A 19,878-nucleotide genomic window follows, 5' to 3' on the forward strand; every position below is an offset into this window, starting at 1 on the left:
TGTTCGTGTTTGGACCCCGTGGTCTGGATCGAATTTAACGAATTTACAATGACAGAAAGAAAGCGTATTCTAGTTATTGGTGCAGGAGTGTCGGGATTGACTGCCATCAAAAGTTGTTTGGAAGAAGATCTGCAACCAGTCTGCTTTGAACGAGACGATCAGCTCGGTATGTCTGCCATAGGTCCCTGGACAGCTTCTGACACTTGTTATTAGCCCCCACCCGGACAAAGTCCGGGAGGGGCTTGTAGTTTCGCTTTCGTCAGTCCGTCAACCCGCCCGGAGTAATTTCTCGGAGATGGCTGACCGAATGATTTTTTTGAAACTTGGTACAAAGACATAGTGGTCAACCATACATGTGCACGTCAATTTATTTTCCGATTCGATTAAATATGGCTGACTGGCGACCATTTTTAATGCCAAAATTCAGTCAAATTCGGTCCTTGTGTGTCCATCATCATTTCTCGGAGATGGCTTGACCGATTTTGTTGAGACTTGTTACTAAGACAAAGGGACCACCCATACAGATGCACGTTTAATTGTTTTACTTTTTTGAAATGATCAAATATGGCCGACTGGCAGCCATTTTAATTGTTAATCATGGCTTTTGTCTGTCCATTGATATTTCTCAAAGATGCCTTGACTGATTTTAATGATGCTAGGTACTCAGTGAAGATGTATACATATTGACATAGATTTATTTCCTGATTTGATCAAATATGGCTGCCTGGCGGCCATTTTGAATGTCAAAATCTTGTAAAATTCAGTTTTTCTTGGTGTGTCCATCTTCATTTCTCAGAGATGCCTGGACCAATTTTGCTGAGACTTGGTACAAAGACAGAGTGACCACTGGTAGAGATGAACATCATTTTTTGTGTGTGAATAGATTAAATATGGCCATCTGGTGGCCATTTTGAATCTAATGCTTTGGGTTGTCCGTTGTAATTTTTTAAAGAGGACTTGGTCAAATTTGTTGAAGCTTAGTACAGTGATAAAGAGACCCACCGTGCAGATGCATGTCAGTTTATTTACGGATTCAATTAAACATGGTTGACTGGCAGCCATTTTGAATGTCACATTTCCTTCAAATTCAGTCCTGGTGTGTCCATTGTCATTTCTCTGAGAAGGCTGGACTGATTTTGCTGAGACACAGTTACCACTTTTACCGATGCACATTGATTTATTTTTTCAAGGAATCAATTAATGAGCTCATTTGCATATTTAATTATTAATTGTTAATATCTTGTGCACTAATAGTCCAAATCAGACCAAACTTGGTAGAGACTTGATTTGTCAATATAAGATATATGCTATGCAATATTGAGTTTCAATTTAATTAACGAGCTCACTTGTATATTTAATGAATTTTTATTTTTTCTTAATATCTTGTGAACTAATTGTCTGAATGAGACAAAACTTGGTATAGACTTACTAGATCTGTCAATATAAGATGTGTGCTATGCAATATTGACTTTCAACATAATTAATGAGCTAATATGAATATTTAATTAATTTTGATTTTTTGACTCCTGTGTGCGAAGCACAAAAAGGGAGTCTTTGCAGTTAGTGTATGTGTCTGTTCCACTGATATCTCAAGAACCATACATTGATTTTTGCTGAAACTTGGTGCATAGATGCTCTGGGCCAATGCGCAGATTTGATTAGGTTTTGGTAAAAATCCATGCATATTAATTACCTAATTTGCATGATAATTTGCTGATTTTTAGCTGTTCCATGACTGTTCCACTGATATCTAAAGAACCACTCATTGGATTTTGATGAAACTTGGCACATAGATGCTCCAAACTAATGCACAGATTTGATTAGTTTTGGGTAAACATCTGTGCAATATTAATTACCTAATTTGCATAATTAATTAATTTTCAGCTTTTGATATTTCAAGTAGTAATCATCACATTTCAATGAAATTTGGTACATAGATGTCATAGGACACTGCACAGACTTGATAGTTTTTAGGGTAATATGAGTACATGTTTATTTTACCGCATCCCTTGTATGATAATCAATCTGTCTTTTATGGCGCCATACAGTGAAGACAAATTTTAAATAACCCTAAACTGAAGTAATCTCCAACTTCACCATAACACCGGATAATGACTATATTCAACCACGGTCCCTGGAGGGACTGTGATTCAACTTTGCGATAGTTTTGATGTGGAGCTATAAGCCCAAAAAAGTTTCAAGTCAGTGGTGCAGGCTGAACTTTTCTGCACTTATTTTACCACATCACCCTCTATCAACATATTTAGTAAACCTGCAAAAGCGACAAATAATCTAGGGGAAAAAACAAATTGACCAGAAACCCCTTTTTTTTATTGCGAGGCCGCAGCGACAAATAATCTGGGGGAAAAAAATTGACCAGAAACCCTTTTTTTCATTGTGAGCCCTAACATGTTTAATTTGAAAATAATTTTTTTTCATTGAAATTTTTGTTTCAAATTAGTCAAAATTTTTCAAGATATTTTGGTCCATCAGTGAAATAAACATGATGTAAAAGTATTTATGTCTGGCCAGTATGCTGTGCATGCGTGAATCTAATGCATATGAGTTCATATAATTGGATTGGGATCTTAGTTTTATAACAACAATACTTTCCAGTATTATGTGAATTGTTGTCATTTTTAACTTTTTTTTTGGTGAATTTGTACTCCCGGAAAATGCCAGGATGTGTGACCTTATAGAGGTCGTGCATATGACCCTATTAATTAGGTATTATTAATGGATTAATTATAATGCATATATTTTTGTGATTACCTTTATAGTTTGATACACTGCAGTTAGACATGGTCGCTAGTAAAAATGAAATCTCTAAATCTTTTTGCTAATCTGATAGTAGTTTTATAAACAAAATTTTTTCTATTGTTAAGACCTAGTTTTTTTAAACTGACAATTAGGCAAAGTCCATAAATTTATAATTCAAAAACTAGTTAACGTTTCCCCAACTTTTTTATTTGAACTTTTAAATAGCTAGTCACCGAGAATAGTTTTAATTTGGTACATAAATATACCCAGAATGCATTATGTATATCTGCATATTATCGTAGCAGAGCAAGTATAGGTCATGTGACCTGACATATTATTCAATTACAAAAAAAAAACAGTATCCAAAATAAATGCAGCAAATGACCCTTTAAGTTTCTCCCCAGGAGGAGTTTGGTACTACACCGAAGACCTGAGACCTGGTCAGTCCTCTGCAGCCTATAAAAGTATTATCTCCAATAACACAAAGGAAACATTATGTTTCTCTGATTTTCCACTCCGAAAAGAAGACCCAGCTTATCTGCCCTATGATGCAGTTACTCAATATCTCGTCAATTATGCAAATCACTTTGGATTAGGCAAGTATATCCATTACAACAGAAATGTTGTCAAAGTTGAAATGTGTAAAGACTATGAAACTACTGGACAATGGGATGTCTCGTACGTGGAAGGTGGCAATGGTGGTGGTGACGTCACAGTGGAAACATTTGACGGTATAATGATGTGTAGCGGCGGTGGTTTAGGAAAGCCATACATTCCTGCTATTCCAGGGCTGGATAAATTTAAAGGAATTACAATTCATGGAAATGCCTACAGACAACCTGCTCCCTTTATTGGGAAAAAGGTCATAGTGGTTGGTGAGTAAATCATTTTTTAAGATATTTAATTATGAAAACAATTTTTTTTTACTTACTCCCTCCCTGTGTATGAAGCTCATAATAGAAGTCTTTGTGGTTACCCTGTCTGTGTGTGTGCATACAGATGTATGTTTGATTTTCAGGTCAACTGTTGACTTTATCGAGCTGAGCTTATCATATGAGTTATTGTCAAACAGTGCCTGAACTTGTTAACTTATTACTTTTTCAACTTGTTCTTGAAAACTAAAAGTCTGATTTATGTACCTTTGGTAGACTTCTCGTAGATGTGCTCATCACGCGATAATATCAGCAATTCTCTAATTTAGGTAAATATGTTTGTCATTTTTGGTGAAAATTGATATTTTCAACTTCTTATCATACATATAGGTATAGATGACTGTTTAACACAGTGTGTACATGCCAATAGATGACTGTTTAACACAGTATGAACATGCCAATAGATGACTGTTTAACACAGTATGTACATGCTAATAGATGACTGTTTAACACAGTATGTGCATGCCAATAGATTACTGTTTAACACAGTATGTACATGTCAATATATAGATGACTGTTAAACACAGTATGTACATGTCAATAGATGACTGTTTAACACAGTATGTGTATGCCAATATATGACTGTTTAACACAGTATGTGAATGCCAATAGATGACTGTTTAACACAGTATGTACAAGTCATGCTAATAGATGACTGTTTAACACAGTATGTACATGCCAATAGATGACTGTTTAATACAGTATGTACATGTCAATATACAGATGACTGATTAACACAGTGTGTGCATGCCAATAGATGACTGTTTAACACAGTATGTACATGCTAATAGATGACTGTTTAAAAGTGTAACTGAATTGGGACAACTGACTTTTTTTGTGTGCAAAATTTATTTATAAACAACATTATGAAAAAAAATCAAGTGAAAAGGGTATATAAATTGGGTAAACAGTCAATGATATTCCGAAATCGCGCCACGCCCCCCTCTCCCATCACCTTCGAGTTTTTTCGGCATTACGAGTGTAACCGAAATGGCGCCACCAACGGGAGCATAAAGCATGAGCTAGCTAGCAGACAGGATTGTTTATCATTTTCCATACGCACACGTTTCGTAAACATATACAACGAGTTACCAAGATCGAGAATTCTTACGAGTTACCATCATATACAACAAGTTACCACGATCGTTTTCATGGGCAAACGCTGTGTTGTTGGCGGGTGTAGTAACACACACGGCGATCGCGTAAGTCTTTATGGGTTCCCAAAAGATTCGAATTTATGACATCAGTGGACCAAAGCCGTCAAGAACACCAGGAAACATTGGGATGGACCTTCTCCATATACCGTTATTTGCAGTGTCCATTTTACGCCCGAATCATTTGTTGATCCACCATCTGGATTCGTTATGAATTATTTGGGTTTCGGGAATAACTGTGTAAATAACCAGAAGAATAATATTTTCCATGTAGAATATGAATATTAATTTGCTTGAAAAGTTTAGAATGTATTCATGTTATTATGCCAGAGTCGAAATAACTAGATCGATCGTGGAACAACAACAACAAAACACAAAATGGCGATTGGAAAATGTAAGCACTGGACGCATTCACCGTTCACGTACTTTGTGTCTTTACATGATTTCTTCAGAAGATCAAGAAACTGAAAATTGCACACTGATATGTGTTTAGAATTTGGATGAACAAAAGACAGAAACTGGAAACCAAGCCGGTCACGATGTTCAAACTCTGTGTCACGGTCATTTTGGGAAGGTACACGATCATCCACATCGCGTACTTTTCTTGCAGGTTCAAACCTGTATGGGCCAATTTGTCCCTGGCACTCTAAAACAAAATCGTGACATCTCTCATTGTCATCATACTCTTCGATTTCATAACTCTCGTCAGACGATAACATAGATTCCGTGTCGCTTTCCGAGCACTGCATACGTATAGCGGCCATTGTGAGACGATGACAAGTTCCCCCCGTGACGTCACAAAGTACCCTTGTATGCTAATTAGGTACTCTAGTTGGAGCCTCGCTCTGAGTCGACCAAGAAACTGAACGTGGGCGTGTCCTTATCCAGAACATTATTATTGATCGTTTACTTAATTTATGTACATTTTTCACTTGATTTTTTTTCATAATGTTTTTATAAATAAATTTTGCACACAAAAAAAGTCAATTGTCCCAATTCAGTTACACTTTAAGGTAGCGGGACTATTATTTGCATACTTGTTTTCATCTTCTAATTGTGAATAAATGACTATAAATAGACTCAGGAAAGTATATATTTTTAGAATCGCCAGACTTCAAGCTTTTCACAAATGTATTTTGCATGCCCGTATCTGCATTCTACGACACGTTACTCAACCAAAAGTGAAAATTTACTTTTTCTGTAAAAAAAATAATTACGCATTTATGCTGGCGATAAGAAGTAATTTTTTCACTTTTCCTCATTGTTCAATAGTCTGGTAAATTGAATGTGTCTGGTCATTTTTTTTGAAGCAACGCGTTTTAAAAAATAGTGTGCTGAATTTCAATTACTGTTTTAGTCGCATTGCCCCCAACTCAAACCACAACTCGTTGGTAAATAATCGATGAAATAGTTTGTCTGGACACATTCAAGTTCCTCTCACTGTCACCTAAAAGTTGTGAAAATTTGGTGTTAATCCGACGATAATAAGTATACGTTATTTTTTGTTAAAGACCTTGTATTTTGAAAAACATAAACTCCTAGAAAACGTCCATGAAGTAACAGCAAAGATTTTCAAGCTTGTTTATCGGCACAATCAATTTGTTTTCCCATCAAGGTCTGTTTTAACATGTGTAGGGACATCCAAATGTGTAAGGCTATTGAAAACCAAAAAAATAAAGGAATGGGATAGCTATAATTGGATAAATTCGGCATATGAAAACACCAAAATCAATGATTTTTTTAGTGGCTGTGTGACCTTGTGTCTGACACATTCATATGCAAATGACTAATCTGTGAAACAAATAGGGGCGGAGACAAACCACTCAAATGTTTGGAAACACTAATTGTGTGTCAGATAGCTATTGATAACACATCCTAACATTGCTTTGTCTTGAGTTTATCTTTGAAACTTATAGGCACACAGATTAAACCTGTGTTGTTGATTTTGGAAAACACTACTGAGGCTGCCTTGCTTCCCTTCAGAAAATCTACATTTTAACCAACTTACATGACATTCTATGTTATGTTGACTTTATCACATGAAAGTTTATAGTGCATTTCATCAATTAATAAATAAATGTGAAAATTGTAATTTTCAACACAAATAATAGTCTCGCTACCTTAACACAGTATGTGCATGCCAATAGAGGACTGTTTAACACAGTATGTACATGTCAATATATAGATGACTTATTAACACAGTATGTACATGCCATGGATAACTGTTTAATACAGTATGTACATATCAATATATAGATGACTGTTTAACATCGCATGTACATGTCAATAGATGACTGTTTAACACAGTATGTGCATGCCAATAGATGACTGTTTAACACAGTATGTACATGTCAATATATAGATGACTTATTAACACAGTATGTGCATGCCAATAGATGATTGTTTAACACAGTATGTGCATGCTAATAGATAACTGTTTAACACAATATGTGCATGCCAATAGATGACTGCTTAACACAGTATGTGCATGCCAATAGATGACTGTTTAACACAGTATGTGCATGCCAATAGATGACTGTTTAACACAGTATGTACATGTCAATATATAGATGACTTATTAACACAGTATGTTCATGCCAATAGATGACTGCTTAACACAGTATGTACAAGTCATGCTAATAGATGACTTATTAACACAGTATGTGCATGCCAATAGATGACTGTTTAAAACAGTATGTACATGCCAATTGACTTATTAACACAGTATGTTCATGCCAATATATAGATGACTTATTAACACAGTATGTTCATGCCAATAGATGACTGTTTAACATAGTATGTACATGCCAATAGATGACTGTTTAACACAGTATGTGCATGTCAATAGATGACTGTTTAACACAGTATGTACATGTCAATATATAGATGACTGTTTAACACAGTATGTGCATGCCAATAGATGAATGTTTAACACAGTATGTACATGCCAATAGATGACTGTTTAACACAGTATGTTACGGTACATGTCAATAGATGACTGTTTAACACAGTATGTGCATGTCAATAGATGAATGTTTAACACAGTATGTACATGCTAATAGATGATTGTTTAACACAGTATGTTACGGTACATGCTAATAGATGACTGTTTACTACAATATGTACATGTCAATGGATGACTGTTTACCACAGTATGTATATATACATGGTAGAAACTTGGGTGAGTACCATATTTGATTTTAAGATTGAAGGGTATGAGGAACTACATGTTAGTGGTCTAAAAAAGAAAAAATATGGAAGAGCCTCCGGTGGAATTTCTGTGTTTTTTCGTAAAAAGAACATAGGTCAATTTAAAATTAAGCATATTTCTAAAGATCCATACTGTGTTTGGTCTAGGATTATAAGCAATGATCACACAATACTTGTATTTGCAACAGTGTACAGACCTCCCGAGGGTTCAATATTTGCACATGAAAAATACTTTGATCAATTAGAAAAAGATCTGATTGTATATTCTGCAAAATTTGGTTGTAATGTCATAATTGTAGGCGACTTAAATAGTAGAACTGGTAACTATGGTGATAATGTTGATCTAAATACAATGTATTTGCCAATAGATGATTTAGAGCAAAGTAATGATATACCTTTAAGGGAGTCGATGGATAATGAAATCAATAAATATGGTAGTGAACTTCTGGATTTTTGCATTAGCACTGGCCTCAGAATTGTGAATGGTAGGGTTTATAAAAACACTGGTAGTGGGAATTTTACTTTTATTTCAGAGGTTGGGACAAGTGTTGTTGACTATGTTTTGTCATTTCCAAATACGTTTCCATTGTTCAATGTATTTACAGTTGGAGCTCGGGTTGATTCTGATCATATGCCACTTGAATTTGCTATATCACTTGCTTATGGTTCCAATTCTGCGAATGTCAATGACTTTCAACATAGTGTCAATTATTCTACTCCTAAACTAAGGTGGGACACCAAGGGAAAACCAAAGTATTATAATAATATTAATTTACAACACGTTGAGGGGATGTGCCATGATTTTCATGATAATATTAGGCAGGGAAATGTAAGTAAAGCTGCAAATAATTTAGTTGATATTATATATGCTTGTAACACACATATGATGCACAAACCTAATTATGTTGGCAGGTCATATTTTAACTCCTGGTTTGACAAGGAATGTTGTACTACTAAAAGAGAAGTAAATCAAGCATTGAATCGTTTCAGAAATTGTAGAAGTCAGGCTACCTTAGACTATTATTTGCAGTCTAAATACTCATACAGGCAACTAGTTCGTGATAAGAAAAATAATTATCAAAGAAAAAAACGTGATGAATTTTTAAAAATGGCAATACAACCTAATTCAAAACAATTTTGGAAGAGTTTGAAATCTAATAGGCCCAATGTGCCAGACAGTATATCAGAGGTTGAATGGTTTAACTATTTTAATGATTTATTTAACCCTCTAACCTTGATGGAGGACGAAAATCAAAAAGAGTTTTTCGCATCAATCAAAAACTACATGGATGATTTAGAAGATAATGCGGTGTTAAATAACGAATTAAATGTTTCTGAATTTGATGGGCCTATTTCTTTGGATGAAATTAGGGAAAATTTAAGTAAATTAAAGACAAATAAAGCCCCAGGACCAGATGGTATACCCACAGAATTTTGGAAAAATGCTCCCATAGAAATCCATGAAATGTTATTTATTTTATACAACAAGGTATTTGACCAGGGAATCTTTCCTGATGAATGGGGTAGGGGATTAATATCGCCTGTATACAAGAAGGGAAATAAGGATGACCCCGGTAATTATAGGAGTATTATGTTATTAAACGTCATAAGTAAAATTTATACAAGTATATTAAGTAATAGGTTAAATACCTGGTTAAAACATTATAATGAAATTGTAGAAGAACAAAGTGGTTTCCAGAAACATAGAAGCACATTAGATAATGTTTTCATTTTACGTACTCTTGTGGAAAAATATGTCTTTCAGTTAAAAGGTCGTTTCTATTGTGCATTTGTGGACTATGAGAAGGCCTTCGACAGGGTACATCATTGCTCATTGTTTTACAAATTATCGAAGACCGGTCTCAAAGGCAAATTATTTAATTCCTTATATTCAATGTACCAGCATGTAAAGGCAGCAGTGAAAACTCCCTGGGGGGTAACTAACTACTTTAATATTAGTATGGGTTTGCAACAGGGCTCTGTGATTTCACCTCTTTTATTTTGTTTCTACATTAATGATCTTCATGGGGCTTTTCAACGAGGTCATGAAAGTGTAGTTTACCTGTGTGCTTTGAAATTGTGTTACCTATTGTATGCAGATGACCTGGCTCTGTTTAGTAGTACACCCATTCGTTTACAACGATTATTGAATAATTTGGCAGACTATTGTTCAAAGTGGAGACTTACAGTGAACCTTAAGAAAACTAAAATTATTGTTTTTCGGAAAGGGGGTCGTTTAAAAAACAGTGAAAAATGGTTTTGGAAGGGTAAAAGCATTGAAACTGTTTCAAAATATAATTATTTGGGGGTTATACTTTCCAGTTCTGGAAAGTGGTACCAGGCACAAAAATATGTTTCTCAACAGGCCAGTAAAGCACTTTTTTGTTTGGAAAAAAAGATACAGAATTTGGGTGGTGTGCCGCCTGATGTTGCTTTTCGTATATTTGATTGTAAAATCCTCCCAATTCTCCTCTACGGTAGTGCTATTTGGGGCACTCATTCTGATATTAATGATGTGGAGAGAGTACACAATAAATTTTGCAAATTTTTACTAAGTGTTAGTTTGGTTGCCACTAATTCCGCTGTTAGGGGAGAGTTGGGTCGGCATTATCTTAGAGTGTATGTAAATGTTGAAATTATTCGTTTTTGGTTAAAACTAATACGTGATGTTTCTCCACATATTTTAAAAGAATCGTATAAATTTCAACTTAATATGGCAGGAGCAGGTGCTATTTGCTGGGCTTTGACAGTTAAAAATCTTCTCTATAAATATGGTTTTGGACATATTTGGATTGACCAATATGTAAGTAACTCTATTGCATTCCTGGAACTATTTAAACAGAGGTGCTTTGATATTTCCAGACAAGATTGGAGCTCTGAAATTAATAGAAGTCTCAAACTAGTAACTTATTGTAAGGTGAAACATGAATTAACATGTGAGAAATATCTTACAAATATTGGTCAGTCTTATGCAATATATAGAAATGCTTTATGTAGATTAAGGATCTCGTCCCATGTACTACAAATTGAAAAGGGTAGGGCCAGTGGTACTCCACGTAACCAGAGGTTGTGTCCTTTTGGCTGTAATGTAATTGAGGACGAATACCACTTTACATTAGTTTGTCCCAAATACAGCTCCCTAAGGTTGAAGTTTATTGCACAGTATTACTTCTCCCCACCTACAGAGATAAAGTTTATTTCATTATTTCAGAATCAAACCCCATATATACAATTAAACCTTGGTAAATTTATATTTTATAGTTTTCAAGTACGTCAGCTTATGCTTGAAGAGAACACTTAATTATGCAAATGTTATGTATTATGATTTTATATTTGTTTTTCTTTACTTGTTTCTGCGACCATTCCAATCTAATTTATTATGTATTTATTTGTATCTGTACATAAGGCCAATGGCCACAGTACGAAATAAAGATATATATATATACATGTCAATAGATGACTGTTTACCACAGTATGTACATGCTAATAGATGATTGTTTAATGCAGTATGTGCATGCCAATAGATTGTTTTCTCTGTTCCATTAAATAATGTAATATTTAGTTATTGTTTCATCAAAATTGTGGTTGTGTATGCTGTTGAAAAGTTGTAAACTAAGGTTAAGGATCTATCATTATTTTTTTCAGGTGCGTCACATACAGCCGGAGAAGTAAGCTGTGAACTGGGACGTAATTACTGTAGTAAGGTTTGTGAAAATTATCGACTTCCTTTCTTGGATGTAACTCCAAAGTGTAGAATAAAATAACTTGCACCATAGTAGAGTAGAGCTATAGTTGGATGAACTGTATGGTTTGAGATGACAGCGTAGATGCCATTCAAAATAGTGATATATTTTTAATCACACCATTGAAAGGTTAGTTTTAAAACTGTGGATTTGAAGTTAGTAGCTTTTAGAATCACAAAGTAAATTTTAGATAATTTAAAAATAATAATTCAAAATTTAGCAATAATTTTTGTTTTTGGTGTCATATCTTCATATTTTATTTATTTATTTATTTATTTATTTATTTATTTATTTATTTATTTATTTATTTATTTATTTATTTATTTATTTATTTGTTTATTTGTTTGTTTGTTTGTTCTTTCATTCATTCATCATGCATTCATTCATTCAATCATAGTATTTCATAGTATAATCTTTTTAGTATCTATTATTTATTCTGACATAGTGTGCGGTTATTCTCCTCTATTTCTAAATTGTTTTGTAGGTTTATCTAAGTGTACGTAGTCCTTATATTGTTAGTCCTCGTATTGCAAATGATGGTTGGCCTACAACTATGTTTATTGCACAACGAATACGCCAAATGTTGCCAGCATGCGTAGGTAACAATAAACTGGACAAGAGCAGTCCTTGTACTATATACAGCCCTGGATCAGCTCAAAGAACACAAGTAAGTGATATGTTTGCATTCTACTGTTGATGATAAGACTTGGTCAGCATCAGAAATGTTACCATATGGCCATTTGATGTTAATCCTACAGTAGATTGGAGAAATTTAACACCTTTAGATATATTTACCCTATGCTTGTAAAACTTCAAAGTTAGTTTATGGTTTGTCATTAGGGCTATAATTAAAACTATGATGAATTTATAGATGAAAATTTAAATTAAAAATATGAGCAGTTAAATTTAAAATATGAAAAACGAATGGTAAAGTAGGAGCATTAAAGTTTAAAATATGAGCATTTAAATTAAAAATATGAAAAACAAATGTTAAAATTTGAACATTTAAATTTAAAATATGAGAAATCTAAAATTGAACGTTAAACGATTAAGTTATTGCGATGGTTTGAACATAGCAGATTTGAATGTAGTAGAATTGAACATAGCAGATTTGAATGTAGTTGATTTGAACATAGCAAATTTGAATGTAGTAGATTTGAACATAGTAAATTTGAATGTAGTAGATTTGAACATAGCAAATTTGAATGTAGTAGATTTGAACATAGTAAATTTGAATGTATTAGATTTGAACATAACAGATTTGAATGTAGTTGATTTGAACATAGCAAATTTGAATGTAGTAGATGTGAACTAGCAAATTTGAATGTAGTAGATTTGAACATAGCCAATTTGTGTGTAGTAAATATGAACATAGCAAATTTGAATGTAGTAGATGTGAACTATCAAATTTGAATGTAGTAGATGTGAACTATCAAATTTGAATGTAGTAGATTTGAACCGCAAATTTGAATGTAGTAGATTTGAACCGCAAATTTGAATGTAGTAGATTTGAATGTAGTAGATTTGAACATAGCAGATTTGAACATTGTAGATTTGAATGTAGTAGATTTGAATGTAGTAGATTTGAACACAGCAGATTTGAACATTGTAGATTTGAATGTAGTAGATTTGAACATAGCAGATTTGAACATTGTAGATTTGAATGTAGTAGATTTGAACATAGCAGATTTGAACATTGTAGATTTGAATGTAGTAGATTTGAACATATCAGATTTGAACATATCAGATTTGAACATTGAAGATTTGAACATTGAAGATTTGAACATAACAGATTTGAACATTGTAGATTTGAATGTAGTAGATTTGAACCGCAAATTTGAATGTAGTAAATTTGAGCATAGCAGATTTGAACATTGTAGATTTGAATATAGTAGATTTGAACATAGCAGATTTGAACATTGTAGATTTGAATGTAGTAGATTTGAACATAGCAGATTTGAACATTGTAGATTTGAATGTAGTAGATTTGAACATAAAAAGTTGGTGGTGTTCTCTTGCACATACAGCAAATTGACCTTCAACTTTATGGTAAAAAAAATGGCTGAACATTGTTATGTGTTCTTCTGTGTAGTTTTTTCAGTTGACAGTAATATCATCTTTGCAGACAGCTGACATACACCATGCTTTGTGTAACATTGGTAGCCCATACATCTGATTTGAAAGTATCAGGCATTTATGCACTGTAAAATTATCTCATTGACCTAAAAATCCAAAACTGTGTGAAACCATGACAAAATTTAGACTTAGTAACCACACCATTAAGATAGAAACAGGTCGCCATAACAAGACTCCATTAAATAACAGAATATGCGACACAAATGAAATAGAGGTTGAGAAACAATTTGTGTTACCATGTCCTCAGTACTGCACCCAAAGAGATACATTATTCATTGAGGCTGAAAAAATTAATAAAGAATTTAAAAATAACAATAGTGAATACAAATTCATTTTTGTGATGAGTAACAAACACATGTCCATTTCCCTTTCGCAATTTCTAAAAATTATTTCTGTTTATTAGTCCCCGTTCAGGCGCAGCCGTTTTCCGCTTTCCATCTCCAACATTTTCTCAGAAATTCTGCAGCAGATATCACTGAAACTTGGCAGGTTGATGAACAATATTATTTTGACTATTTTTTTCCAAATCTGAAAATCCTAAGTAGGTCTTTTTCAAGATTTTCATCAAAAATTACCTCTCCCAGCAACATTGACAGAACAACTGAGCATGTTCAGAATAAATTGATTCGGTTAGATTCAGATTCAGATTCGTGAATTTATTGATTCCAGATTCACAAGTTTTACAACTGAGCATGCTCAGAATAAATTGATTTGGTTAGATTCAGATTCATGAATTTATTGATTCCGGATTCACAAGTTTTACAACTGAGCAGAATAAATTAATTTGGTTAGATTTTTATGCATAGAAAAATGTACAATATACTCATTATTACATGTTGCAACTCTGTTATGTCCTCGGAAAACACTGAATGCTCATTAATAATATAAACTGACTATTTGTTTGTGATTACCATATTTTCTATTGTCATGCAGAAATCTGCTGGGGTCATGGTAAATGATGAAATACTAGATCGTATTGCTTGCAACCATGTGAATGTTGTACCAGAAATAGCCAGGATAACTGAGACAAGTGTGGAGTTTATCGATGGCAGCGTTATTGATGACGTGGATGTTATCATCTTGGCTACCGGATACGAGATATCATATCCCATTATTGATGAAACATTAATTTTTGGTGTGTATCAAAAACAAGAATAGCGTTCTAGAAAAATGTGTTTGAACTTATTCCAGTGTTCCATTTTCTTTTATATGGGGAAAAACTATGCCATAAACATTTCTTGGTTTGACGTCATATCCATGCAAACACTTTTTATTTACTTTGAACACAGAAACATTATAGTGCATGTTAGAAATCAAAACCTATCACTGAATGCTTAGAAAAAGCGAAATGTTTTTCCTTTGCTCAGTTATTAAAATATTTATAAAAATACGTTATCACGAGAATACTGAAAAGTATACACTGAGGCAGCGAGGGATCTCATCTACCTCTGCCACAAGCCATTTATAAATCTATTTGAAATGCACTTTACTAATAGAGTAAACGTGGTATATTTCTTTTTGATTTTTTTTCAGATGAAACTGAAAAATTGAATCTTTATCGATACATACTGCCATTGGGATTGAAACATAACACGCTGATGATAATTGGAATTCTATTAAAGTTTATTCCAACAACATTTAATGTGCTAGAACTTCAATCACGTTGGAGTGCCAGACTATTAAGTGGACGTCTCAATCTTCCTAATATGAAGACCATGGTTAATGATATTCATACACGACCTCGTGTTGGGCGATTATATGATCCGGTAAGTTATGAATTGAAAACTTGAACATAAAATATTTTTTTCTGTAAAAACAATAAGAACACTGATTTTTAGTCCCCGTTCGAACACAGTCTGAAAACAGGGACATATGGATTGACCTATGTGTGTGTGTGTGTGTGTGTGTGTGTGTGTGTGTGGTAACAACGTTGTGATGAATTCAATTTAACTTTACATTGACTTGTGACGAGTTAGTTTTTGAATCTGCAGTAGTGAGCGAAGAGTGTGATGCGTTACGCTGACGGACACTCGGACATTTATTTTGATAATTCACGTTTGTATTTCATCAAAATTAGTACACTTCTGATCCAGAAAGGACAAGGATTCTGTTGGTACTGATATTTTGTGAATCCGATGTGAAGAGCCTATTTTACGGCTGTTTTCACATGTATTTTTATTAGTCCCCGTTCGGACGGAGTCCGAAAACGGGGACTTAAAGTCCGAAAACGGGGACTTATAATTCGGTCTCCGTCCATCCGTCCGTCCGTCCGGAGTCATATCTCAGAATCCCTTGGACCGATTCCGTTCATTCTTTGCATGTGCCTAGTACTTTATGTGGGACATATGCACATGCAGTGGTTTAGCGATTCGATTCAAAATGGCCGACTGGCAGCCATCTTGTTTTTTGAAAATGTTGTATTTTGGACATGCTTTGTCAGTTTTCATTCAAACTTGGTACATAGATTATACATGTTAGGATACATGTCCATGACGATTTATTTCACAATTGGATCAAAGATGGCCGACTGGCAGCCATCTTGTTTTTTGAAAATGTTGTATTTTGGACATGCTTTGTTAGTTTTCATTCAAATTTAGTACATAGATCATACATGTTAGGATACATGTCCCCAGCCGTCTGTGAGTTCCTGAGTCTGTCCGTCCGTGTGTCCGACCGTCAGTGCATCAGTCTGTCCAGAGTCATATTTCAGAATCCTGTAGACTGATTCCGTTCATTCTTTGCATGTGCATAGTACCTTATGTGGGACATATGCACATGCAGTGGTTCAGCGATTCGATTCAAAATGGTCGACTGGCAGCCATCTTGTTTTTTGAAAATGTTGTATTTTGGACATGCTTTGTCAGTTGTCATTCAAACTTGGTACATAGATTATACATGTTAGGATACATGTCCATGACGATTTATTTCGCAATTGGATCAAAGATGGTCGACTGGCAGGCATCTTGTTTTTTATTTTTTATGCGGTATCTTGGACGTGCTCTGTCAGTTTTTATTCAAATTTGGCACATACATGTACTTTATACATGTTAGGATGCAAGTCCATGACAATTTGTTTCAAAATCTGGTCAAGGATGGCCGATTGACAGCCAGGCTATTAGCCAGGAATTTGAAACTGCCAGTCCAAAACAATTCAACTTCATGAAAATGTAGATGGTTTTTAATATATTTTGGTAAAATTATCAAAGAACAATAGGAAAAAACACAAAAATGGGAAAAAGTTGCCAGTCAAAAATCAAAGTTGCCAGTCTGTTTGGTGGGTGGACTGGTGGCTGGCTAACACCCTGTTGACAGCCATCTGACATTTTGGCCTTACTACTATATTTCCACAATTTATGTACCATTTTCATTCGTATTTGGCACATACATCATACATATCAGTGTGTTTCATAATCAGATCAAAGATGGCCGAATAACGGCTGTTTTTATTTTTGGCCATATTACTACTACACGGAACACGTGTTTTGATGTAAATAAACAATCTGTTGTATACGCCACATGGAACTCAAGTTTCAAGGACACGCTCGCAACAACCCCTTCGCTTTAATATGACGAGCACAAAGAGGACTTTCAAAAATTTAATGGGGACTATGTCATTTTCAATGACTTGTGTTCCAACTATATTACTATAAACTAAACTATATATCTTAAATTTGATAACTAACTGGGACTATGCCATGCATGGCTTGTCAAAATCAGGTTTCAGTTGCATTACCCCCATTCAGACCAACACAAGTCAAAACATAATTTATTAAATGATTTTTCTAGATTTGCACCTGTTTCTCCCCTTGTCTCTTTGAATCTGTGAAATTTTATTGATAATTTGATGATGCTTCATGTACCCTATGTATTCATTCTTAATTTTTCATGACCTCGTGTTCAGAAAGTGCAGGAGGAAAAATTAAGCTCTTGGGCAGCATGGAGACAGTCAAACTGTCACTTCATCTAACTTATTCATGCACAGCTGTTTTATATACAAAGTTCTGAGTTTTGAATCTTGGCGTTGATTGTTAATGTTTCATTTTTTGAATGTTATACTCGTATGCTTTCTGTTTGAAAAAAATATTTGTTAGTTTTTTTCCAGGTTATGTGTAATGTTATACATATTGATTACATTTTCTTGCGGTTACATGACATTACATGATATGTTTATATTTTGTAGTTATTATGCACTTCTTATCAAGATGACATTGCAAGGGATATTGGTGTATTACCGACTCTCTGGAACCTACTCTTTCCAGACCCACGACTTATCTACGAATATTACATGGGGCCTGCTATCGGAGCATGGTATCGTCTTCGGGGTCCTGCTACATGGGATGGGGCTAAGCAGACCATCTTAAGCACCTGGGACAACACAAAATATCCACTTAATAAAACGACAAATGCTATAAAAAGTGAAAAATCGTTTCTCTTCAAGCAGAGTTTATTTCTTGCAGGTGGTCTTTGCTTTGTTTATCTGTTAGTTAATCGTGAGAAATCATTCCAATTAATTAATTGGATTGAACAGTTGTGTCCAAGAAACAAATAAACAGTTTAAAAGGTGATAAACACTGCTCTATGGCTCCTCTGATATCTCCAATATATATCTTGTTGCAGAATCAACTGTAGCTGAAAATTATGCATTGAATAAAGTTAAAGTTAATTATTAATAAAATTATGATTAATTATGATAAAGTTAATTATACACAAATGTATGTCTGATTGTTCATCATCATCATGTGTCTTATCGTCAGCTTTCAACTTTGGGGATGTCTACTTAAAAACAGTCTTTCTGCTTACATACTTAAGAGGTAGAAAGCTTTTGGTGAATCTACATCAAATAATGATGAAGATACCTTCAGTTTTCTATTTTATAGTAAATATTTTTAGTAAAAAATACTATTTTCAAATTTTTTCTTGGAAAACCTCCAATGTGATTGATTTTATGTATGCTTAAAATATATATATACCTCAGCTTTCATCTATCTTATTTCTTCTTCTCGTTATGACAACTTTAAATTAGATAAATATTTTTCGATTTTTGTAGATCAAACAGCTGTGCTATACAATTGACAATGTGTTTATTTGAATGTATTTTATTTGTACTTGTTCAAAGTACAGGCTACAGTGACAGTTTCACAATCCGTGAAACAAATTTCAAAAACAAAAATTGCTGTTATTTTTATTACATAGTATAATTATGATACACATTAGTATAACAGAGGTATTATCACACTGGACTGCTATAATTAAATAAATATATTTCATAAATAAATAAATTGATAGCAGATAAGTATCTATTATGTATGTATTAAAACATGAAATCATTGCACATTTTTTCTGAAGTACGGTAGAAACTGACATTACAGGCTGCATAAAACTACCGTATTTGTTACATGATTCCCCAAACAGGCTTTACAATTTTAAACCATTGTTCAGAATATGTATGGTCTTCTATAGCCAAACTAGAAACCTACTGGACTCAATGGTAGAGTGAGAACTAGATAGCTGGTAAAGACAGTAGTCGCTTTTCTTTTCAGGCTGAATGTAGTGCAGACGAAACAATCCAGTAGATTCCCGTACTTTTTCTGTCACTGTCCTGAGTGTGTTAATCGGTGATAGGTATAGAAATAGCTTGGCTAATAATTTGCATAATAATCAGTTTTATTTTTTTTCATTATATATCTGTTTGCACAAATGCATCAAAACTTTAATTGGTATACTGGTATGCTAATAACTTTTAGTTAATCTTTGCATATTAATTAGCATACCAATTTAGTGTTTCCTCTATATCCCCCAAGTGAAAGAAAGATATCATAGAATATCCGCAATGTATCTACTAAATACGCTCTGTATTATCACTTAATAGTCAATCTTGGCACTGCAGGTCACACTAAGTGAGTATGTCTGTACTATGCAAGTCACACTCTGGATATACTCAAG

General features: G+C 33.9%; 1 protein-coding gene across 1 annotated transcript; it reads left to right on the forward strand.

Annotated features, from left to right (window-relative positions):
* Window positions 1-18,646, forward strand: LOC100369188 (dimethylaniline monooxygenase [N-oxide-forming] 2-like). Its single transcript, XM_002736767.3, has 7 exons — window positions 1-166; window positions 3,165-3,635; window positions 11,702-11,760; window positions 12,284-12,466; window positions 14,869-15,070; window positions 15,469-15,701; window positions 18,116-18,646. The coding sequence occupies exons 1-7, from the start codon at window positions 49-51 to the stop codon at window positions 18,482-18,484; spliced, it is 1,635 nt and encodes a 544-aa protein (XP_002736813.3). The 5' UTR covers window positions 1-48; the 3' UTR covers window positions 18,485-18,646.
* The last annotated feature ends 1,232 nt before the right edge of the window (window positions 18,647-19,878 follow it).

This window comes from Saccoglossus kowalevskii, chromosome 17 (assembly GCF_978046115.1).
Source record: "Saccoglossus kowalevskii chromosome 17, keSacKowa6.1, whole genome shotgun sequence".
NCBI lineage: Eukaryota > Metazoa > Hemichordata > Enteropneusta > Harrimaniidae > Saccoglossus > Saccoglossus kowalevskii.

Coding starts and splice junctions, on each gene's coding strand:
- LOC100369188 (XM_002736767.3), top strand. CDS start 49: ATGACAGAAAGAAAGCGTATTCTAGTTATTGGTGCAGGAGTGTCGGGA. Junction 167..3,164: donor TGAACGAGACGATCAGCTCG/GTATGTCTGCCA, acceptor GTTTCTCCCCAG/GAGGAGTTTGGTACTACACC. Junction 12,467..14,868: donor GATCAGCTCAAAGAACACAA/GTAAGTGATATG, acceptor ATTGTCATGCAG/AAATCTGCTGGGGTCATGGT.